The 25,358-nt window shown below is 44.2% G+C and overlaps 1 protein-coding gene across 1 annotated transcript in view; it reads left to right on the top strand.

The window, feature by feature from the left end:
- The window catches only part of srrm3 (serine/arginine repetitive matrix 3), a 100,975-nt gene extending 79,307 nt beyond the window's left edge, over positions 1-21,668 (top strand). Inside the window, exons 7-14 of the mRNA XM_008286353.1 lie at positions 2,934-2,969; positions 3,204-3,254; positions 3,868-3,975; positions 6,777-6,939; positions 16,503-16,798; positions 16,873-17,124; positions 17,882-18,007; positions 21,389-21,668. Of these exons, the coding sequence (XP_008284575.1) occupies positions 2,934-2,969; positions 3,204-3,254; positions 3,868-3,975; positions 6,777-6,939; positions 16,503-16,798; positions 16,873-17,124; positions 17,882-18,007; positions 21,389-21,668 (1,312 nt within the window). The remainder of the gene's footprint in view (positions 1-2,933; positions 2,970-3,203; positions 3,255-3,867; positions 3,976-6,776; positions 6,940-16,502; positions 16,799-16,872; positions 17,125-17,881; positions 18,008-21,388) is intronic.
- Positions 21,669-25,358: the final 3,690 nt, after the last annotated feature.

Raw genomic sequence — 25,358 nt, forward strand, 5'->3', positions numbered from 1 at the left:
AAGAAAAATGAGCCTCTCACTAAATTGCTGAGCATCAGTGCGCCGCCCCGCTCTGGTTTCCCACCTCTCATCCATCCAGCAGCATCCCACTCCTCTCCTCGTCCCCTCTCCTCCCTCACCCGCCTCACACCCAGGATGCTCTGCATTGCAGGTACTGTTGATATATGAATAATGTATAGAAAGCGCAGGGAGGAGGAGGAGGAGGAGGGGGGTGTCCTCCCCAGAGACGTCCTCCTTTGATTGTCTTTTTTTAAGGTGCACATTAGGAGGGGAGGGGGAGGTGACTACATGCTCCCGTCCTGTAAAATCCTGCTGCTTTGCGATTTGCACCTCACTTTGAAGCACCAGGTTGGGCTCGTGCCATTTGGACGTCTCACCTATAGCGTCCTTGCAGCAGCAGCGGCGAGGGATTGAGCTGTGACTGACCAGAGCGTGTGGGAGAAGAGACGAACGCCGTCCTCTCCAGAATAACACCTCGCATGCAGCAGTCCCCAGCTGCTTCCCTCCACTGGGGGAAACATGGGCCTCTCTGAGTCACATATCAGCCACATACATTACTGTGACAGCTTTATTACTCCCCTCTCAGCAAATCAACACTCTTAGCGCCGCCGCCGCTCCCTCCCACTCTGCTGCATGCTGTAGGTGTGTAAAACAGCAGGGGAGATGTAGGGCTCTTCAGGAAAACAGCAACAACTCTCACAGACCGGCCTGACTAATCACCATGGAAACTGCAGCGAGGGTGAAAGTGATGTGAAGGTGATGTGTCAGTCCGACGCCGAGGACCGAGGAGAGGCCAGGCCTCCCCGTCATTGCGCTCTAAAGTGGATCCGGCGCTGAATGCGACTTCATTCCCACTTTGTGGCGGCGGCGTCTTCTACAGCTGGAAACAGGAAGACATTAAGCGTGACAGCCAACACCTGTAGAATACAAACCCGCTGCGAGAGCTCCCCGGGGATCCCTGCACATATGGATGCATGTGATTCAGAGTCATTTGAGAGAAATGTACGTCGTTGAAGGAGCGGAGGTGTATGCTGGAATGTTGCAAACCTGTTGCTCTTTGTTGAGTTGTTGTGCTGTTTACGTTCACAAAAGGTGTGGAGGGGTATTTGGCTTTGGCTTTATTTGATAGGACAGAGAGAAAGACAGGAAAGTGGGTTAGAAAAATGGGGGAAGGACCTGCAGCAAAGGGTCATGAGCGCGACTCAAACCAATGACCGCTGCGTCAGGGACTTTGGCCCCTATACATGGGACGCCAGCTCAACCGAGTGAGCTATAGTGGCGCCCATATACACTAACATTTGAGTCCAGAGCTAACATCCATACACACTGACCTGCTGGCACTTTAAATCCACTGGCCTGATAGTTGTGCCACCAAAACAGCTTGGACCTGTCGAGACATGATCTCCACAGAGCTGTGAAGGTGTCCTCTGGTAACAGGTACAAATCCTTTAAAGCCGGGGTAGGCAGGAATCTAGAAACGGTTTAAAGCACAACATATATATAATTAGCCACAGTTGTGAGCTTTTGGTTATGGTTAGCAGAAATCTAAACAACCTAAACAACCTCTACAACACATTTAGATGTAATAAGAGAATGAATTTAGCAGCAGGAGCAACCGCAGGCTCAGGATATAGTCGTTAACGGCTGCAGCTTCGATACACTTTCCACTGCGTTTATTGTCAGATTCTCTTTTTGATAACTCTGTCCTTCATTTTTTTGGGGTTGCTATGCAGAGCTGCACTTGTTGCCAGGGCTGGAGCTTTTCCATTTAATCCACCACCTGAAAGGACGTTCACAGGCGTCTGTATCTGTGTAGCAGCCAATGGGAACAGCGGCCTCTACCTTTGAAAAGACCTGATTGGTCAAAGTCTCCCCTTGTTGCTTAGATTTCCTACAGCCTGGAAACAGAGACAGGAGGAGGTGCAGAATTCTGGTTTCCTCTCAGATTGATTGAATTACGATGTGCCGACAGGTTGGTGTGGAATCAGTGACGCTAAAAAACAATCCTGCCTACCTCAGCTTTAAGTCCTTGAAGTTGTGGCTCCAGTTCATTCCACAGACTGAGTCCAAGTCAACATCTTGAACTCTTTATCATGTTCCTCAAACCATTCCTGAACAGTCTTTGCAGCGTGTCAAGAATCAGACACAGCAATCAGAACATGGCTCGGAGCATCACACGGCCTCCACTGGCTGGCTTTTTTTTTTCCAGACAGTGCATCCTGCTGCAATCTGCAAAGGTCAGTGTGGACACAACCCCCCTGCAGGCTGTTCTAACACCTTTCTATCACGGCAACATTGAGATTTTCAGCATGTTCTGCTACGGTGGCTCTTCCTTAGGATCAGACTACACAGGCCAGTTGATTCGTCACATCAACGTCAAGAACTGAGTGTTCACTCGCTGCCTGATGCGTCACGTATCACTGACAGGTGACAGGCGTAATGAGACACTTACCGTTATTCACTTCACCTGCCGGTGGTTTTACTGTCACGGCCGGTTGCTGCATGTAGTCGATGTAATAGCGCTGCTGCTCAATAAAGGTTTTCTGTGTGAAGCTACACGTGTTCGGGGACTTTATATAGTCTCAGTGTTATGGGGACGGCTTGAAGCGAATATAAAAAGGTGGAGCACAGATTGACGACAGCACAGATTAGATTTTTTGGTTTCACCCTTTTAACATTCGTCCTTTTAACATACAACCTCTGGTGTCCTAGAATTTATTCCAGGAAGCAGGTTTAGTAATTCCCAGAACCACCTCAAATCTGGAACGTAGACTGATGTTAAAAAAAAATTAAAACTTTTCTGGTACAAGGACAACGTGGACATGTTATCCAGACTGCTCCTGGCTCCTGGTCTCCACACTAACTGCAGCCAGTGTATGAATTATTCAGGTGTATGTGATGTCGCTGACACCACGATGATTTTGTTTTTGCAGATCTGCATCTGGCTCCAGGAAAAAGAGAAGATACAGGTGTGTACGGAGCAAGAACACAGCAGATCATAATGTCACCGGTGTTGTGACGGTGTGCTTCAAAGCAATATGCCTCAAATGAGTTTTTCTTATGTAACGTGTGTTATTGTCGTTTCTGCCTATTGATTACCATTTGTTCAAACAACAATGCAATCCATGTAGGTGAGTGGTACACTGAGTTCCCTGCTTTATTGCACACGGCTTCATTATCTTACATATGACTTTTTGTTTCAGGTCGGGCAGCCCAAAGAACAAACACAAAGACAAGAACAAACAGAAAAAGAGGTGAGATGCACATGGAGTCTCTCCCTGGTAAATCTCTAATGCATGTTAATAGAAGTGGAGCGTAGACAGGAAAAGCTTCGGCTGTTTTCATCAACGGAGAATAACCAAGTTTCATTCATTTTAGGTATATATAAATATATCCTCACATCGGCACCATGTATGAGTAATTTAAGCACAATTTGTCCTCTGTGACCAGTGAAACAAACAACCAGCAATATTCTCAGTCTCCTCAACAATGGGTCCAATCGGAGTCACATTCAGTCTCTCATAAATTTATATTGGTATTTTACACTCATTATCTCAGGCTCAGACTCACAGAGAATGTGAACAAGTGTAAAGCATCTACTGAGCATTATGTCTTGAGTTCAACACAATTTCGATGCGTTGCACCCCGTCTTGATTAGAATATATATTGAAAGTGTTTGGCAGTGCATGACCAGTTTTACATATCGTCAGATTGACTGCTGAGCTCGCTGTGGCATGTGTGTCCTCATGATGCGTACATGGTTTTGTGTATGTGTATATGTATGCATGCATGTGTCTGTGTGTTTGTTTGTGTGTGTGTGCGTGTGTGTGTGTGTGGTGTGTTCGTCCGTTTGCTGTCACCCGTCAGGTCCCCCGGTGAGACCCCCGGCAGGAGTTCACAGCGTCAAGGCAGCTGCTGCAGCTCCCGAAGCGCCTCCCTGTCCTCCACTCGCAGCGCCTCCAAATCTCCCACCAGGTACACACACAACACACACACACACACATGCTTGGTTTCATCACACACTGATATTGCCGAGCTGACTGTCAAGCGGTTGCCGTGGCGACTGTCAGTCTCTCTCTCTCTCATTTACCGTGGGGCCCCCGGGGGATAGATTAGGATACAAATGGGGCTCCTCAGCACGTCCTATAATAACCCCCATTAAACGGGTGTGATATCTCACTCTGCACTCGTGTTTTCATCCTGATGACAAAAATATTCAATGTTTGTCACACTGTTGGTTATTTTTCTGTTTAAAAAGATACTGGGGCGCCGCTACAGCTCACCTGGTTGAGCTGGCGTCCATGTATGAGGCTACAGTCCCCGATGCAGCACTCATGGGTTCCAGTCCTGCTCATGACGCTTTGCTGCAGGTCCTTGCCCTGTTCTTCTCCCCCCACTTTCCTGTCTCTCTCTCTCTGTCCTATCCAATAACGGCAAAAAAAAGATATCGATATGTTACACAGTGGCCCAGCTTTTTAAATGTAACATGGACTGCAGTGGAGTCAAAGATTTCCTCCTCAGCAAAGTGCAGGAGCCCCTCAGAGGACAGGACGATTCCATCTCTGTTTTGTTCAGCTTATTTAGCCCAGACGCACATTTAACAATTCAATTTAACATCCATATGAGGTTTTTTTTTTTTCCGCCTAATTCAGCTGCTGAGAAGTGGCCTCCCCTCAGCCGGGCCCCCGTGCCAATTTAATGTCTTAAGGCGATCTTTTTATTTCTTTCGCTGCGCTGATCTTTATTTTACTGAAATAATCCACTCCATAGAAAACAGTGAGATCCAAAAGAAACGAGGCTGCTCAGTATCAGAAGTCTGTGTATTTTATCGGTTCTCAGACTCGTCTCACTTCTAAGCTCCACATATAAGCTTCAGTTTCTCGTTGCTTTGGCACAAATCTCACTAATAAATGAAGGAATCTCTGTATTTGTGACTATCTGGTGTTTAGATAGGGCTGCAAGGTGCAGCAGTGGTTAGCACTGTTGCCTCGCAGCAAGAAGGTCGCCGGTTCACGTCCCGGTGAGGACACCCGGGATCTTTCTGCATGGAGTCTCCATGTTCTCCCCGTGCAGCGTGGGTTCTTTCCGGGTTCTCCAGCTCCCACACAGTCCAAAAACATGTTGAGGTTAATTGGTGATTCTAAATTGTCCGTAGGTGTGAATGTGAGTGTGCTTGGTTGTCTGTCTCTAAGTGTAGCCCTGTGATAGACTGGTTACCTGTCCAGGTGAACCTGCCTTCACCCTGAGTCAGCTGGGATAGACTCCAGCCCCCCATGACCCTAGTGAGGATGAAGCGGTGTGTAGATGATGGATGGTCTTTAGATATCTTCAGTACATCTGATCTACTTCAGACTTGGTTGGTGTCTTGCTGGGGAACCAAGCACGTGCAGTGTTGAGTTTAAAGTCATCAAAATCAGAGTCAACTTTACCGGCCAAGTTTGTACAAGCAAGTAATAAATTATTTAAAAATCAGGTTAAAGTTGAGGAGTAAAGAAATTAGCAAGAAAAATAAAAATAAGCGCAATATGAACATCCATAAATAGCAGCATTCACAGTGGAAGTGCGGCGGCCATCTTGCTAATCATGTGCTCGCTAGTCATGTGGATAGGCAGTGACCGTTTGGTTTTTTTTTTTTCTGTTTAATCACTGTGACATCTGCCTCTGCTGATGCAAGCATCCCTGTGACAGCAGGCGCTGTCGTAGTTTTTTACATCTTCTGTGTGAGTTCTGTGTAGCTGTGGCGGTGACGTCTGACTGTGGTGGTTGGTTTGCTCAGCACATGCTCTTTGTTTTCCTTTTCAGTGCACATCTGTTCGGATGGAAGTTTTAGTTGGTTTAAATTTAGAATAAAGATGGTGTGCATTGTGAGAGCTTTGGGGGGTGGCACAGTGGTGCAGTGGAGCAGTGGTTAGCACCGTCCTCACCTCACAGCAGCAGTTGGACCCTGCCGGTCATCTCCTGTCTGGAGTGTTCTCACTGTGTGACATGTGTTCTGGGTTCACTGGTGATTCTAAATCTGCTGTAATCTCCAAATAAGAAGATGATTTATTTCTGATGAGAAAAGAAAAAAAAGACCATTGTGACTAATTTCCCGGTGGGCATCTCAAGTGATCGCAGAATTAATCACATGTATTAACAGAGCAGGAACAGCCAATCAGAGATGATCCATCTGCCCAGTAGTTTATCAGTTTAAAACATGAGTCTGTAAATCTGACAGTAAATGTTGTTTGTGTGAAATCAATATATTAAATCAACAGAAATCTATTGTTGTTTATTAACCCTGTTCAGGACTTTCATGTTTCCATACGTAGAAGGTCTTTCAGGATCCACTGAACCCAAGAAAGAATATGTGCAAAATATTTGTTGGTATTCGTTATAAACTTTAATACAATGTTAAATACATTTTTTGAGAAGATGACGTATATTTGGTTCCAAATGTCCCTCTTTTTATATTAAAAAAGAAATTCAAAAAAAAAAAAAAGACAATACCTGTCACCTAAACCAGATGGTCTGGGGTCCAAAAGACCCCAACAGTCCTGAACAGGGTTACATGTAAATATAGAAATAGTGGTTAAATAAAAGGAAATCGATTGAAATCAAAATAGAAATAATAGTAATAATGGATGTGACTGAAACTGAGGAATTCTGCTGCTCTTAGATGAGCTACATCAGAGAAGGAAACACAGTCAACCATCCAGATGCTCTATTGTTATTTCCGGTTACTGTCGGCTCCTCTGGTTAACACTGTGCTGTGTTGTGCTGCTCTGCTCTTCCAGGCTGAACTCCAAGCACAAGACGGACGGACAGAAGGCGTCGGGGACCTCGCTGTCTCCGGGCCCCACCAGTCCCACGGCGTGGCACAACGGGGACCACACCCAGCGAAGCCGCAACGGCAAGGCGGGCAGACTCAACCACGCCGAGGGCGAGAAAGGGAACGATGTATGTACTCTCCTCTATTCTGCTGCCACACCCCCACCCTCCCCACCACCCACTCCAGCGGTATCTTCCACAGTCTCTGCAAATGAGTTTTAACTTGCTCTCTTGTGTTGGTTCACATGAATTCTCATCTTCTCAGATAGTGAACGGTTTGTTTTTGTTCTTTTGTCAGTTACTCCTAGGTTGTAGGCCCGTTATTATTATTACCATGAATGGTCTTGTTTTTCACATGTGAAAGACCCTCCTGTCCTGTGTACAACTTGCCGCTCCTGCTGCTTTGTTTCTGGCTCTCTTTGACTCCTCTGCCATCTTGTTTTTTTTTTTTTCTTTTTCTTTTTTTTTTTTTCTTTTTCCTTTTTGTTCTCGTTGTTTGCCAGTAACAGAGCGAGGGAGCAAAGAGAAGAAAGTTTCTCGTACTTCTGTTCAGCACACCTCCTCTGAGTCAGAGCACAATATTAGCATACCACACCTTAGATGGAAATCTGAGCAGCACCGGCACACCGTGTTTCCAAATGAATGAGCACAAAGATGTGTTGTTTCTTCTGAGCGGCTGCCTGCTAAGGCATGAGACAAATAAAAGAGAAAGTTGTGCCAGGGAAAGGTGTGACTACTTCAAACATTTGCTCCCCCCACAACAGGTCCATACCCGTGGAGAAATATCAAAGCAAATGTGTCTGTCAGCAGTGATAACTTCTGCAGTTTTACTGCCGATAAAGTCCTAATTAGCCAAAGTTGCAAGAGTAACAATCAGATGTCTGACGGTGCTTTAAAGTGATTGCAATCTGCAATTCCTCCTTGAACTGACTAATCCAATTACTTAATGGAAAGTCCTGATCCAAGCAGGCCACAATGAGTTGTAACATACGAGCAGGTTGCAGCTCCAAGTGTTCCTTTAAAAAATGAAAGTAAAATTAAAAACAAATCAAACATGGAGACAAACTAAAACACTATAGACAGATATATATGTATAGTTATTCTTCATGAATTAGCTCTGTCATAATTAAATGTCAAAACATAGTTTAAAGGACAGAAATATCACTTTTTACCTTTAATAACATTAATTCAGTGTTTTTCTATGAAAATATGTTTTTTCTAGGCACACACTTAAAATCACACCTAAATAGAAGTTAACGCCTCTAACTTGTGTTGCATGATTTATTTTTTAGTGCTGCTGAATATGAGCTCAGGGTTACAAGAAGGACTTAAATCAGAATGTACAGATTTAATTAGGCTGCTTTGAAGTGAGTGTGGCTCAGGCCCACAGAGTGGAGCTGAGATGAGTCACGAAAGTGTTTTTATGTTGTACAGGAAAACAAAAGAGGAAGATTTTCATGGTAAAAGAATATATATACACACATATGGACAGAATTTAAACATAGAACATCTATTTTTCATTACATGGTGTCTATACATTTGTAACAGAAAGCAAGGTGGTGTTTTTTATTTCAGCGTAGGTGTGCCGATGCTAAATATAAAGTGCTGTCGTTAGTTTACTGAGGAAGTCAGAGGGAGCATTTTCTTGTTTTGGACATGGTGAGGCATCATTTGCCAAAATAAAAAACCACCACAGTTTAGGGTTTTCCTGCGAGCTGCACACACACTGTTGACATTTACTTATATTTATCATTGCAAACACTACTGATAGTCAGTCACAACAGCTCAATACTTGTATTTTTACCATAATTTTTCATTTAAATATGACTGTAGATGCAAAGGCTACAACATTCAATCTTCCCAGCAAGGTTTTTGGTTTAATTTGTTTTCATTTTGGCCTTTTAAGTCTTCCATAGGATCAGTCGTGTCCTACAGCTGCATCGTGCGTCCTTAAACATCCCACGTGAGGATTTCTTGAGGAAACAGAGGAGTTTTTTTTATGTTGTTCAAACAAAAAAAACAAAAAGCACAATATGCTCATAAAACACAAAGTGGTATAAATCATCCATCCACTCCTCCCTACCTGTCCAATCTGGAACTGCTCCGTGTTTGTTTTGGCGCCTTTGAACATAACCATTTCTGTTCGTCTCTGATTACCCCAAAGACAATCCCTGTGATGAGTTTAAAATTACTTTCTACTGTAATGGAAACAACCTCGCTTCCCCTTATTGCAAATGGATCACTGGAGCCACGGTAGGATGACAGATTACGTTGGAATAAGAACCAAACATGTCAGTTAAAGCGAAGGGATGGCCTGTGAAATAAACGTCCTCTGATGAATGTGCATCTTAATGGGCTGCAGACACCCTGTAAACACTCCTGATGTCTCCTATTTCCTACTCCAGCCTGCATGTGTCGACGAGGTCTCACCTGATCTCTCTCTTTCTCTCTCTCTCTGCTTATTTCATTCATTACTGTTTTGTTTTTTTTTCTCCTTATCAGTTTAAGTGGTATTTTACCCATGAATAAATGCCCAAATCTTTCTGTCTCGTTTACATAAAAAGCACTCAAATGCTTTGGAGCTGGACCAAGTAGGTTAACTGGGTATGTGTACTAGTTTCTTCTTGTCAATACAGTTGTCTTTCTTCTCAAGCACATGCTCTGCTCAGTGATAGATCCTCTTCTCCTCCAGGCGTCCGACAGCTCCTGCCAAACCACCAGGGGTTAAACACATGCTCCTCTCCACTGCTTTACGTTACCATGTCGATGTGCATGTCGCCCCTAGGTGGCAGTATCTCTTCTGTCCCTGACTTTTTTTTGTTTTTGTTTCTACTCTGTGTGTTCAGGCCAGTGGAGAGTGGCGAGCGACGCCACGTACTTTTGTAGTCGGGATGTAGTTGTAACAATAGAGGAGCATGTAATTGGCTCTTTCTTTGTTTTTTTTTAAAGCAGCATCTCTGTAGCATAAAGCGATGCTCTTGTTATTTGCCACCAAAAGCTAAAAACAACATTGTGAAATTTGCCAAAGTGAAAGTATGCACAGGAGGATGGTTACGTGTGACTGAAGTTTGATTTTATTGTAGCAGTTGTGTGATTTTAGCAAATGTTTCCACATAGTAGCTCTGGTTCTCTCTCTTATCATCTCAGTTTGTGTTCCTGTAGTCGTCCTCCAGCTCTGCTTGGCATTGTCTCGTTCGCTGTGTGGGAGGCAGTCCCACAGATGTCCCACAGAAGAGCTCAGGGCAACAGCTGTGTGCTGCCTGGCAAACTAACAAGTCAGTTCTTCACTTCTTAAAGCCTCTTTTATTTGTAGAAAACTGAAACATGGCGTTAGAAAATACTTAAGGGATAAATTTTACCTTCGTGCAGCTTGTTCTGGAGCGTGCAACGGGACCCTTGCTGGTCCACGATTAAAAAAAAACAAAAACAAAACACCTGCTACAATTGTGGCTTCACCTACCGTTATGATCTCCTAAGTGAAGGACAGCTGAAGCCGTTATTGGGCTTTTTTTTTGTGGTTTCGCCTGCTCCTGACTGAAAAAGAGCAAAACCACCAAACAGAGTATGGAGGTCAACCAGACGCCTTTATTTGTTCGTTCAGCTCAATTAAATTTATATAATTCTAGCTTTACAACATGTCTAAAACCAGTAGATGAGTTGATCACAGATGTCTCCAACAATGTTGAAACCCAGAAAAATCCGTAATGATACTTTTCATTTTGGTTTTAGTTGTGAATACACATGATGTAACCTCAGATAGAGTTTCGTTCACAATTATCATGAACACAACAGCTGCTATGATCCCACGCTTCTCTAAACTACTTCTTTTGTTACCATTTGGATTGAGATCCCCTTAATGGCAAAAACTACTGAGCATATCCATATTTTTGATGAATTTTGAAGCCTTAACCCTTCGAGGTCTTGGCCTGTTTTGGCCTTTTTTGCATCCTTGTAGTTTTGTCTTTTTATACCACATAGAAACATGTTTACAGGCCCATGTTTGGTATCTTTTTTTTTTAGCACAACATCCGCTGTATGATCTGACTATTGTTTTTTCACTTGAACCTAATATATTAACAGTTTGGGCTCAAAAACACACAGAAAATATAAAATCCAATTTGAAAAAATATACTATTTATTGCAATGAAACACACAAACATGCTTAACGAAGCATTTTGAAAGTTGGAAATGTAAACATAGGTTGCTCTAAGAGTTAAGTTAGTTTGATTTTAAAACTAGACATGACAAGAGAAAGGACAATTTAAAAGCACTACACATGCCCTTACAGTAGTAACTTGTTAATCACACGGTAGCCCCGCCCCAAAGTATCCCCTACTTTATCATGTACTTAACTCTAAACGGGATCATAATTTACTAAATAAATAATATGCTGTATTGAAGGAGACTTAAAAGTAGCGATTGAGACCATAAACTCATTAAGAAAAACTTTACTACAGCAACAAATGAAGTGAGAAATAGTCTCTTATTCTTATAGACATGTGTCCAGTGTGACTTTTTACTGCATATAGAGGAGTCGCCCTCTGTTGGCTGCTAGAAAGAATGCAGGTTTAGACCACTTCAGCTTTTTTCAGTGTGTGGAGAGTCTGCTGGGTGTTTCCTGCTGTCCACCCACAGGTGGCAGTGTTCAGTCCACTCAGCTTGAGTTTTCAAGATGACTTATCCCGTGTGTTTTACAACCCCATGTTTCTATTTCTGAGAGAAAACACTCACAGATTAAGGCCTCTCTGAGCCACCCGGGCACTCTGCAGCTCCCCTGTGCTTTCCTGTGGAGAGCAGCCGTCACTGTCACTCACACAGCGGATGAAAGAGTCTCAAACAGGGCCAGTCGTCTTCTTGCTCATTATTAATGGATGTCTTCAAACACGAGTACATGGACTTTTGAGAATAACTGGGACAACTCACACATTTATTAATGATTGTTTTATTTTTTTATTTATTTTTTTTTTAAAAGGGACCCAAGCCATTTTGAAAGCCTCTTCACTCTTAAACAGTTTTGAACAGCAGATTTGACAAAGCTCCCTCAGACTCCCTCTTGCTCTACCTGTGTTTGTAGTTGATAAACAAATACAAAAGAATGCCTGGAAGAAAGCTGGGCTGACGTCCAAAAAGACAAAAAAAAGAAAAAAGTACAGAGTAGAGAAGTGCTGCTGATGCTGCTGCTGCTGCTGCTGCTGCTGCTGCTGCTGGAGAAGACCCAGACCAAAATGCGACTGGGGTCCCTTTCAAATGTGCTGACTCTTTAGTTTGTCCATCTTAGCGGTGACTGCCCCCTCCGACACTCTTCTGCCCTCCACCCCCCTCCTCCTATTCTCCTACCTGTCCATCTGTGTCCTGTGTGATTCACTCTCTTTGTCCTGCCATTTTTTCTTCCCACATATCTTTCACATCGGCCAGCTCTGCATGCCTTCCTCCTCCTCCTCCTCCTCCTCCTCCTCCTCATCCTCCCTCCCTTTAGCTCCTCTTCTCTACATAGATGTCACTAATATGACAATTAACTCTGTCCGCTTCCCTCTATCCTCCCCTCCCCCTGTTTTGATACAAATATGGCTGCATTTGTACAAGCGAAAAAGACAAAGCGAGTTATGTAGCTGATAGATTCATCCTTTTTGTTTCTAATTTTAGTTTGAATTCCATCTGGACTTTTTTTATTATTATTTTTCTTCCCCCCTCTATTTTCTTTTGGTTTTCGTTGATTTCTTCCTCAGTCTCTGGACTAAATATGTAGCTTTGATACTAAAAGAGGTCATTGTCTTTTTCCCATTTCGCTGCGGAGAACATTCCTTTCTCCTTTTTTTCTTTTTTTCTTTCTTTCCTTTGTTTCGTTGATATTGCATACGTGTCACTGATTGAAATGGAAGGTAGGTAATGCTTTGCCTACGCACGTGATCTTTATGCAGATGAGAATGTGACAAGCACCCTAGCCTGAGTGACGTCAATGTTTCTCTCTCTTTCTCTCTCTCTCTCTCTCTCTCTCTCTCTTTCTGTTGTTTACCAATGGTCTTTAACCAAATTAATTTGACTCCATCAATTATGATTTGACTCTTAAAAGATTGGATTACGTAGAGCTCTGGTTTTTCTCTTTCCTCCTTAACTTCATTCTGAAGTCCAATATCCCGCTCTATCTTCCAGGTCCATTTTCATTCTTCTTTTCTTCTTCTGTTTTTGGTAGAATGCATTCCTGTTTGTCCAGCATCTCTCTGTTTGTTGGTGAATTAGCACATCCGTCTTATGATTTTTTTCACCATATCGACTGTTTCTAACAACTGTCATGAGCACCAGTGGTTGTGTGTTTTCTTATTATACCCGCTTAGTTGTCGTCTCTCTCTCCAGTGGAGAACGAACGGCTCTTCTTTGTGCAAGAATCAGTCGGTGCTTTTTGTTGTATCTTTAGAATTATGACGCAGTCCAGACAGCACACGATAATGCATGCGGAAGAGCCGGCTGTATTTGCTTTCACATGAAACGCCTTTTTGGAGATTCACCCTCCTTTTTAGGACGAGCAGTGACTTACTGTGCATCAAAAGTCCCCAAACTCCCACTGAATCACTAATACAAGTTCTATTTCTGTTGAATGCTGAAAATAGAGGTTCCCTCTACCGTTCACAGTTTGAAGGATAAGGCTGGCATTGCACCGTTTTTTTTTTCCTTCCTATAAAGAAATCCCTTGAAAAGACCAAAGCCAACAATGTGTTCTGTGTGTCAATACTTCTCTACCTATGGGTATTGAAGTATTGACAGACTGCATTCTGTTGCACTGAACCGCTTCCTACAGCTACTGGGATGTTTTAAAAATAGGCTCGCAAATATGTGATTTACAATTAGGACAAAGAAAAACAAAGACCACAAAAACAGCTCCAGACGCAGAGACACAGCTTTGAGCTTAATGCTGACGTAAAGCAAAAACTTCTGGAACTCAAACAGGAAGTCTGTAGTTTCTCTAATGTCCACCTGAGTCTGGCTCCACGAGTGAGTCGATCCCCACAGACCCCCATGTTAGAACGGCCAACGTTACAGCAGAAATAAACATGTTTATCAAAGAACAGTTTAGGGCTCTGTTCTGAACGAGAGGTAATATTCATATAACTCACACATTTAAATTGTATGAAGTGATGAATAACCACTTTGAGCGACGGGTGAGTACCATCACAGGACAGTCCATCAGTTTCTTCACCTGCTGCACTTCATTTTTGGATTCAGGAGGAATCAGGGAGCCAAAACACTGAGCTTCAGAGCAGGAAACCTATCACAAAGTGTTCATCCATCTGTCCATACAGTTAGTCAGCGGGTAACCTCACCAAGCTAACCACGTTCACCCACTAAGTTCGGCGAGTTGTTATGCTAAAAAGCTTTATATATGCTATGAAGTACAGCAAAGGCTGCTGTGAATCACTCGACGTTGACTTCAAGTGATAGAAGGCTGTTTCCACTAACTTCTTGTTGTCAAAATCCGCTTCCCCTTCACTTTGGATCATGCAACTCTGGTCTTTTGGTGAATCAGCCATTTTAATAACAGTTCTTACTTCCCTGCATGCAAGTGTTTCACCAAAACAATTCCCCTAGCGCTATTTTGACCATTGTCGCAAAGGTCGTAGCAACCTGGGCGTAGCATCGCCCAAGACAATTGTGATTGGTTGAAGGAAATACAAACAAACCAGAACGTTATACCAGAATGACAATGAGGTGCGATCAGACGATCCTTCAGTGCTGACTCAGTGGAAACAGGTCCGGCTGTGTGAGACCAAGCTGAGGCTAATGGGACAGTTAACAGTTCTGCAGCTGGTTAGTCACAAACCAAAGTACTGAACAAACTAAAATCTTGTCAGAAAAGCCAAAAGGGACAGCAGCCGTTCTGTCCAGACAATTCAGTTAGAAACTAAACTATGATCCCAGTGGTGGTCCCTGTACAAAATGCATGACGATCCATGTTCGAGATATTTCAGTCTGGACTAAATGGTGAACCAACGCTGGTGTCATTCAAGCTCAGAGGTCAAAGTAGGACTCATACAAAACATCACTGTAGTGTTTTATTTGCACCTGTAACTCAAACAAGGATAAACAGTGTATTTTTAGGCACTATTTTCAGGATTTTCACCACCAGGACCATCTACGCAAGTCCAGAATAAACCGCTGTGTTGTTGGTACTGAAGAGACGCATCACCATGTGCGACAGTGTGACTCACATCTAGTCTTTCTTGGCCTACGATAGAAGAAGAAGCCTGATAATTGCTGGTTTTGATCTTTTCATGGGACAGGAAGGAGAAATACACCACAGTCGCCTGCCTTATCCTTTAAACCCTGGTCATTTTGAAAACGGCTGGTTTCAAGGTGATCCAGTTTATCCATGACTCTAAATGTAGCTTAAAATTCCCAAAGGAGCCAGTCATACTGTCACTGTTTAATCATTTAGAATCTGCAATCTCACTGACTAAAGGCTTTTTAAGGGTTCTGTTATCAGGCATTCCCCCTAAAAAAAAAGGAAAACTAACCTCTGATTGTCATGAAATGTGGCGACAATCTGAAGAATAATGTAACTGTTGTTAAGCAGCAACGACTCCCCGGAACGACGTTAATGGAAACCTTTGTTATCGAGAGAACGATGATGTATCAAGGAGCCCACGAGCACAAACGCCGAGCTAGCTAACGTGTAAACATGTCAGGTAGTAAAACAACACCTGCCCCCCGGTAGATACAACAAGGAGAGACAAAAAAAAGAAAAAAAAAAGGTAAAGAAAATACCTTTAACTCTCACCAGCCAGTTGCTCTGTGATGTCTAGGAAGGCGACTGGGCCCAGAGGATTGACTCTCTGTGTGAGGGACTCCCTGCACATTGTGGTTTTCCTCTTTGCTTTTGAGTTCTTTTCTATTGATTTCCATGCATTGTCTCATGAGTCACTGGCAGGGAAGGGTTTTGTGTCTTTTTCTCTTGCATTTTGTGAATCTAATGATGCACTTATGTTGCCCCACTTTTCCCTTTTCTTCATACCTTACCTACTAAAGGAGGGAATACCACTTTATTGGTAAGTGGATGTTAACCAGAAGGGAGTTAAACAAGAGTAACCATTAAAAAAAACAAAGAAAATGGGTCGCTGTTCACATCTCAGCAATTGTCTTCAGGAAAAAAAAAAATCCAGAAAGAGAAAATTGAGTAGCAGACGATTTGTTTTCTGATTCGATTGATTCAATAATTGTGATCTTTATTTTGTTCCTTCCATTTCTGTGATGTTCCGTCAAGTTGTCTTCTCTTTCTGTTTCGTTTAATTTTTTTAAACTCATTACTAAATAAACTGAAGAAGTCCTCTTTTTCTACTCTACAAAATCTGTAGCTCTGTACTTTCTGCCTTTGCTCTTAAACTTATTTGGTTCACAGTTTTGTTTCGTTTTTTCCCTCTCTTCCTCCTCTTCCTAGTTTTTTTGTTTGTTTTTGCGATTATGATTTCTTCAACTCATTATGGTTTTGCATGCCAAGTATTGCATGCGCTGCACCATAGAGGACTATCTATAAGCCATATGGAGAAAACCTAGATCTTTTTCTTTTAGATGTTTACCTTCTTTTGGCAAGTACACCGTAGCTCTCAATCACCAACCTGAAAACACTCTGATGCTATTTTTGTCCTTTTTTTTTTCTTTTTTTTTCTTTTTGTTTTCCTTTGTTGGTCATGGTTTCTCTACAGAAGCTCCGTCTGCTGACCGCGAGCTCTGCCAGCATCCAGTCCACTCTGCTGAGAGAGCACAAGCTCCACAGCGCCTCCAGCAGGAGCCAAACGGGACAGATGTGCGCGACGGGAGAGGCTGGGAGTGTGGACGGCAGGAACACAGCTGTAGGGAGCTCGGCAACCCAGACGTCGGGGAGGAGAGGGGGCCAGAGAGGCCAGAATAAGAGCTCCCACTCCCCCGCTCACAGCAGCGACTCGGCCCACTCCCAGCACAACCACGCTCACAGGGGGAGGAACTCTCGTCACCAGAGAAAGTAAGCCGTCATTTCTCTCTACACACAGTTTTCAGGCTCTTTACAGACAGTTACTTGACATGTGCTGCTCCCAGGACAAAAGGCGGCCACTCTTCCAAGCGTCACCACCGCTCCGGTCGGGGTCAGGCGCACCAGCGGAGCCAGTCGGCGTCTCCGGGACGACACTCTCACACATCGGGCAGGAAGGCAGAGGAGTCTCGGAGCAAAGCGAACCTCCGGCAGCGCAGCAGCTCCTTCAGCAGCGGCCGGTCGTCCTCACGCTCGGCCTCCAGAGACAGAGGCCCCAGCAAGGCCAAGTCCCCACACAACAGACAGAATAACTCCAGGTGATCCTCAGTCTCCGTCTCACTCATCTGTCATTTAAGCACTTGAGAGCTTTATTTCTTCATTTTACACTCAGGTTTTGTAATCCTCTCTCTCAAACCCCGGTGCTCTCTCACTGCACGGTGCAAATCTGCTCTGCTTCCCCATGAAACTGCTCACAGATATTCTGTTGCTGCACCAGTGTCTTGTGCAGGGGTTCTGTAGGAAGGTACTGTTAGCTGGAGACAGGGTTGGTTTAAAGATCCGAGAGTGAGAGCACAAATCTGGGAGTGGAAGTTTTGTGAGTGCACAGGAGCAGTGTGAGGATGTTTGTCCAGTGTATCTGTGAGCAGGAGCAGAACACGTAGACTTAAGAATTTCTTTGTGATAGGACAATGGTATGAAGTTGTTAGCTGTACCTTGACATGTTTCGGTGTCGCCTTCTTCAGAAGTGTCACCTGACGTGTGTGACGTGTCTTTATCAGCTGTTTTTCCTACTTGCATACCATTGTCCTATCACAAAGAAATTCTTAAGTCTGCTTGTACTTTGAGGACAAAATGAACATCTTTGCTATAGGAGCAGAACACATTTGCACCAAGCAGGGGCTTTATTTCATAGAGAGGGGGCAGGGCTTTGAGGGCTTTGATGGCAAAATCTAAAAGTAAAATGAAGAAATAACTCTCTGAAACTGCAAAGCCACATTCTGGACTAAAGACGGTAACGTACCAGCAGTACTTCGATGTCGTTGCTGTTCTGATGATTCTGTGTTTGCGCTGCAGAGAGAGGGACAGCCCAAACCGCTCCGACACCGACAGCCGAGCCCGGCGCCGCTCACGCAGCTACTCGCCCATCCGCAAGAGAAGAAGAGATTCGCCCAGCTTCATGGAGGCTCGCAGGATCACCAGGTAACATCCCATAATACCACACTTACTGCTCGTTCAAACATTCCTGTTGATCTGTACCGTCAACGCTCAACATGAGAATAGTATAAGTTTTATCTTGTTATTTCCGACAGACTTTAATTTGATTTAAATGTGACACTATAATATAAAGCATGTCCCATAATTCTGCAGTACGGCACTCATGCTGGGGCAGGAGTCACTCTTTTATAGCTTCAAATTATACCGTTGACAAGCAGAAGGAGTAACGTGAGGGAGTTTGTTCCTGCTCGAAGTCGCAAGTGGAAGTTTTAGGAAGTTCATTCTGATCCATTCAATTCTTCTTTGTGTAACATGAAAATGAAAAAGAGCAAACACAAACGGATGAAGGCTGGGTAGACACAGTGAAGTCAGACATAATATGTTATTATCTGCTTTATCTGTTATTGAAGTAAATATCGGAAATGTTATGTGTAGTTGTCTAACTAATCGTGTTTCCTTTAGAGACCCAGTAGTTTGTTTTATATTTTAATGTTTACTGCGTTATAGCCTCAGAGAGTATTCATGTATACTGTAAGAAATATATTAACCCTTTAAGGCTATTTTTGAAACTTCCACCTGAATAAACACTCCTACATTTAGTCAGCTGCAAAACTGTGAAGCCAAAATAAACCACTGTGGACTTTATAAGACAAAAAGTCTCCTCAACCCATCAGCAGGCCAGAGTGAGGTCTGAGAAACTCCAGCAAATAAAACATTTTTACTGTTTACCAAACCAAAACTGTAAATTAGAGTAAAGAACAGCCTTAAAACAGAGACACTGGTGTTACTGGAACTGCTTAAAAAGTCTCAACTGTAACTCTAACAAATTCTGTTAAACAGAAAAAAGCACAACGTCCATTTTCACCACAGAAGTACCAGCTAGCTTCTGTACTGAATGTGTCCTGATGGCAGCCTTTGAAAAATGGCAGCAGATATGGTCCCATTGCAGGGACGTCCAGGGCACAAGGGGTTAAACACAAACATGCAGAGGAAGAACTTTTTTTTCATCCCTGAATAGCGCCCGCAGCCTTTCTGTCAGGCTGGCCGACCACCTCCAGGAATAAGATAAATTAACCTCCATGTTGCCTGAAACCCAGCGCAAAGGGGGAAAAAAAATGCAAATGACTTGGTGCAGCTCCTGCAGCTTCCTGCTCGCGGTGATAAGTGGAGCTGCACCATCAGGAGCTTTGTTCATGTTCAGTACAGTAAAGAAAGATTCCACCTTCTGGTGATTGTGGGGTTGGCAGCATGTGACAGCTGGACCAGTGTAGCATTCAGCTCATGGAAAGAAATGAAATAAATACAGTGACCAACAGCTCACTGCAGGCTGAACACATAGTTCTCCTGTTTAAAGCCAGGCTGCCATTTATATTCCTGCAGAGACTTGCATAAGATGATCAATAGCGCTCTCTCCTGTGTTTGTTCAGTGTGAAGCTACAACCAGGAGACAGTCAGCTTAGCGCAGACGGCACAAACAAACCACACACACTATATTTATCCCGTCACAGACAGGTGTGACAGCGCAGGAGTTAACAGCAGCTGATAAACCGTGACTCTGTGACGGCTCACCTGTCTGACGTCAACAGAAGCTCAGAGTCCCTCCCGTTAGATGTTGTCTCCATAAAGTAGCTGTTGTTGTTGTAAATGCTCGTAACGCTCTCACACATGGATGCTGCTGCAGGTATTTAATCAAGTCAGATGAAAAACTACTACAAACAGCTGGAAGCAACAGACTAGAGCTCACTGAGGAACTTCTGCAGACACGGAACCAGGATGTTCATTCAGAGCCGACGCATTGCTGTAACATCATCATATAGTTTGTTAACTAGCGGCTCTGTTTGCCTCATGTGTCCAGTTGTTATGTGGAGGCTCAGCTCACTGCGTCCTGACTGGCAGATGCGGGAGTGATATTAAATCCTCTCGTGTAAATCCCTGCGAGTGAATCAGAGAATTTCCCAAAAGAAAGAATTTTGTCCTTGAAACTTATCTGAATTTATTTAGATAGCAAGTAATGTTATAAGGATGATTAGTGTCAAAATGAACAAAGTCCTTCAGAGCTGCATAAAAACATCAGACCAAAGCAACGTGATACACTTTGCACAAGGACACGGAAATGAATACGGCAATTAAGCATGATTAAAATGCTGGATTTAATTGATTTATTTAGTCTGTTTGTATTGATTTGTTGTTTCAACAGTACAGGATAATTTATCGTTCCATTAAAAGTGCATCAATTAATCGCTTTATAATGATTCCTCCTACTGAGGAGGACGGATCTGTATCTTGTTTCTGCCTCACTTTTTAGACTCAGTTCTTTATTTATCATTTGATCCTTTTTATCTTTTTTTTTTCCCACAGAAACACATTTGAGACTTGTTGCACTTGAAATGTTGCTCTAACAGAACGAGCGAACGAAACGAGTCGCACGTTCCTGTGAAACGTCGTCCTGTGGCTCCCTGTGCCACCTCTGTTCCTGCTCATGCAAGTGTAAACAGACACGGGTGAAATGTGTGTGCCTTGTTATCTTTCGCTCCAGTCCTAAAGGTCCTGACGCCAAGACGACGGGATGCTGCTGAAGTCAGCTGCTGCAGGCTAGTTACCCTGGTAACAGTTGCCGTGCAGCAGGACCTGCTGCTAGTCTGACTCCTGAAGCTCGGCTGAACAGCAAAACCATCAGAGCTCCCCTGAGTAAACCTGGCCTCCTCCTGTCGTTTCCTGTCCTCTGTCGGCTCTCTGCACCTTCATCTTCTCTTTTGAAACTCACACCGACTCTAAAGCTACACCCCGCCGCGGTGATGCACTAATGTTGTAACACAGGGATGCACAGATTAAAATGCTATCAAGGTTTATTTAAGCGGATACCCCCCCTTATTGCGCAGGCTGTGGGCTCCCAGGGCGGATATTGTAGACAAAGGGTGGAGTTATCTACAGCGCTGCAGGAATGACAAGGTGAAAGACACCTTGTAGCAGCCAGAATACCTTGATAGCGTTTATCTCTCGCCGCACTGTTGACTCTTGATTTCTCTGGGTGTTGGCCTCCACTGAGAAAATGGGGTTCTTTTGGGAGCTAACGGCTAATTACCTTACAGGAAGCACTTGCAGGGTGGCTATTAACCAGGCAATCCCTGCTTAAGCTCCAACTAACAACATGCATTTTTCTGCTGTGTGTGTGCCTGAGTACAATGAGTGTGTGTGTGTGTGATTGCACAGCTTGTTTTTAACCCACATCGCTGCTCTCTTCCAGATCCTGTACTGATCATAAGTCTACCACTTCTGTGGCCTAACACTGATTTGCTCTTAACCAAATCCTTAACAGTCTGCTCATAACGTCTGACACGTCACTGACTCCACCTGGTCTCTCCCCAGCGCCCGGAAGCGTCCCATCCCCTACTACCGGCCCAGCCCTTCGTCGTCCAGCTACGACAGCAGCCCGTCGAGGTCCAGCCGCAGCCGTAGCCGCAGCTACAGCAGCTACAGCCGCAGCCGGAGCCACAGCCGGAGTCACAGCCGGAGCCGGAGCCGGAGCCGGAGCCGGAGCTGGAGTCGAAGCCGCAGCCAGAGCCGGAGCTGGAGCCGCAGCAGGAGCCGCTCCCGCAGCCACCACAGCTACTACAGCCGCAGCAGCTACGACAGCCCCGGCTTCTGAACGCAACAGACAGCGCGGTGGAGGGCAACGCGAAGAAACGTACTGCGCTCCAGTTCAGTCATCATGTATCTTTAACGAGCTCTCGACGGCGGCCGAGCTGCTGCACGGTCCAGGGTCCAAACTCCTCCACCCTGGACCGTCACGTCTCTTAACACAGAGCCTGGATCAAAGAGGAGAAATGTATTTTGATATAGCACATTACTATGAAATTGGCTGTCACTGTTCATGTCCTCACATATACAAGGTATTCAAGGAAATGGGTTTCCACATGTCAAATATTAATTGGCTGAGCCCAAAGAACAAATCTCGCTGTATGTTAGCACTTTCTTTCTCATCTTCCACAAGGCAACCAAAAATGAATCCATTAACAACTATATGCTATATAAATATATATAGAAATATATATGCTAAACAGAGGGGCTGAGGAGGAGACAAAGAGAAGAGAGACACACATCAGAGGAAAAGAGCTTACTGTACATTTCAGAGACGTTTTTCTTTTTGGTTTTTGTTCCCCTCATCATGTATTCATCCCCCTCCCCCCCAAAGACTTCCATTTCATCGAAGCACAGAGATCAACAAACGACGAGAACAAAAGAGAAGTCGGCGGATGAATTGGGAAAAACAAGACGAGGAACTTTTTTTTAAAACGATATTGTATAGGTCGGTCTGTATAGATGTAAACTCTCCTAAGTTCTGGCTTTGTAAACTATGCACTGTATATTCCATTTAGTTTGAGGAGGCTTGTTTAGCATGATGCATCAGGAGAGACTTGCTGCTCGAAGGGTGATGATGGAAGTGGAGGGCGTCAGGGTGAGTCTGTGGCCCCGCCCCCTTTGACCTTTACAGTATGTCAGACACCTGAACGGGAGAGCGGGAGGGGTGGTGGTGGTGGTGGGGCGGGGGCGGTATGTATTAAGTACTTTTACTCTCTACCCTGTTTAAATGATTATGTTCATTCTGCTAATCATGTGTGTGTGCATGTGTGAGTCTGCGTGAATGTGTGTGTGCGTGTGTGTGTGTGTGTGTTCGTACCTCCTCTGCAAGGATCGGTGAGGTCATTATTTATTTATGTGTACTGCACTGTAGCCTTCACCCGTGGCTGCTGTTTGGTACTGTACAGGTAAACCGTCTGCAAAAAGTCTCCATGCACACGTGTGTGTTGACCTCAGCTATTTATGAATTTACTGTATTTATTTATTGGGTTATTTATTGTTTAGTTTATTTATCATTTTTTCGCTGTAAAGCAGTTGGATCATGCTTCGAAGACGAGATTGCTGCAGATTTTAAAAAAAGAAAAAAAAACAAAACAACAAAAAACATCCTGTATATGTCCATGTTTTACACAAAAATGGCTTCTTGTGGCGAAGGCTTACTATCATGATCAGATTAGCGAGCGGTGTGTAGATTCGCTGCTGTGTGCTTAAGATGCTCTGATTTTAGCCAGTGGAACCGAGTCTTCGCCCACAGCTACTCCCACGACCGTCATTGTGCATCCGCGGCCGATTGTGACGGTTCGTTTTAACGCAGGCCATCGGGGCTGCGCCGGTATTGAGGAACGAGGCATCAGCCCGGAGCAGAACATCTCCCCACGTGGAGAGGAGAGTCCATCATTCTGCTCCGGCATTCTTTACTCCCTCGTGTAATGGGCCGCGTCATGTTTCTGTAAGAGGACCCCTGGTTACCAGCTTCGACACAACATGTGTGACAGCGCAGCAGAGAGAGCAGCAGGTCTCGTCTGCGGCTTCGGTAGGACGGCGAACAAACTGGCGATACAATCAGGGATCACCCTAAGTCTTCCTTACCATTCGTCCAGTCTCATGCCACTCACACGGTGTTGCATTAACCCAGTGTAACCCAACTATGATACTCTGCAAAAACCTGCTCATTTATTCCAAGTATAGCATTGCCCCTTTGGTTCAAATCATTCTTTGTATTGTACAAGTTATTATACCTTACAATAAACAAACAAATGGGGAAACGATCAAACTCTCGTGTCGCTCTTTTTCTTGTCTAACTGCGGGCAGGCTTTGGGGAACCATACTTAGAATACTCCAAATGTAAAGGCAAGCAGATTGGGGATACATTTAGTAAAAATTGGGGCTTCTACAATTCCAAAATACCTGTTTAAATAGGATAAAGAACAATATATTTTCCAACTCTTACTGATCCCACGGTGGGGAAAGTTCACCGTTACAACAGCTCCAAAAAGAAAAAGTGTAAAGTCAGTACAAGAATAATTTAGAAACACACAGTTGCACGAGAAAACATTATATACAGAAGATGATCTTTTAAGAAGACTGTATACACAAGGATGAGGCAGTAACAGTTATTGCACATAAGTAGGATGCGTATGTAGGAGGAAAACGTGCAGCAGGTAGACCAGTGAAGTTTATGATGTAAAGTCTGACTGATGTTGGAATAAAAGACTCCTTCTTCAAGGACATCAGGGCAGCTAATTCTTTGCTCTCACAGATACCTGCCCATCAGTTCGTCTGCCCAAACACCAACACTGGTCACCAACGTCAACATCCCAGACAGCAGCACATGAACAGACCCTCAGCACCAGAGCCACAGAGGCAGGGGTCTACCACAGCAGGCAGGACTCCAGGTGCAGGCTGATGCCCCTGAGACGGTCCAGCAGATCGCAGCAGGATGCAAGATGCAAGCTGGGACAGCGTACACCGAGAGACACAGCCAAACTGCTGGGGCAGCGTAACAGAAACATCTGTGCTGAGTTTAGGTTACCAAGTCCCCAAATCCCAAAGGGACACACCACTGACAGCGGCTGAGAACAACAGAGCTGAGATCCTTTGGGACATGAAGTTCCAAATTGAAAGGCAGCTGCTGGCTAACCAAGCTGACACAGGAGGAGCAGAGGAGGGCAGTTGTGGTGGATGTGGCCGCTGGCAGCAGCATCAGGAAGAGAGGAGCATGAGAGGATCAAGAAGTACCAGCGACTGATATGATGCAATGGTGGCCCATTGCTTGCAAGCCCCCCACAATCGAAAACCACCTCCTGCATTTAAAACAATCAAACTTCAGACTAAACCAAACACAGCTGAAATAATCACAAAACTATTCACTTAGCAATTTGGATTTGAACATGAACACTCCCATGGCCCGTTGCACTGCTAACATGGAAGGAACCTGCAATCATGCATCTCATTAAACACCAAGAGGTTCCACCTAGTGGTCCAACCAGGTACTACTGCTGGTTTACAATTCATTTTCTCAGTTCACTTCACTTTAATTTCAGTCTTAATTATACAGCATCATTTTACAACATGTGTCATCTCAAGGCTCTTCACATAGAGAGGTGAGGACCCAAACTGCCATCATATTAAATGACTATGAGAAATGTGTTAGATTGAGTTTATCCACAGTCACCTGCTTCCCTGCCACCTGTTCAGAACCTCCCTCTGACTGGTAGCTCAAAGCTGACAAACATTCAAACACATCACAGAAGAGCATGCACAAGTAAAAGTCCTCTTATAGATATTTATGTTCATTTGTTTTTATTTAACATATTTGGTACTGAGTTCATCCAAAAGTAACAGAAAGTAATCGAGTTAAATTACTTGAATATTATGATACTTAGGAGCCCCACAGGGCTCTGTGCTCTCTCCATTCCTGTTCACCCTGCACACCTTGGTCCACTTGTAGAAGTTCTCTGACGACTCTGCAGTGGTT

The sequence above is a fragment of the Stegastes partitus genome, unplaced genomic scaffold, assembly GCF_000690725.1.
Source record: "Stegastes partitus isolate 25-593 unplaced genomic scaffold, Stegastes_partitus-1.0.2 Scaffold451, whole genome shotgun sequence".
Classification (NCBI taxonomy): Eukaryota; Metazoa; Chordata; class Actinopteri; family Pomacentridae; genus Stegastes; species Stegastes partitus.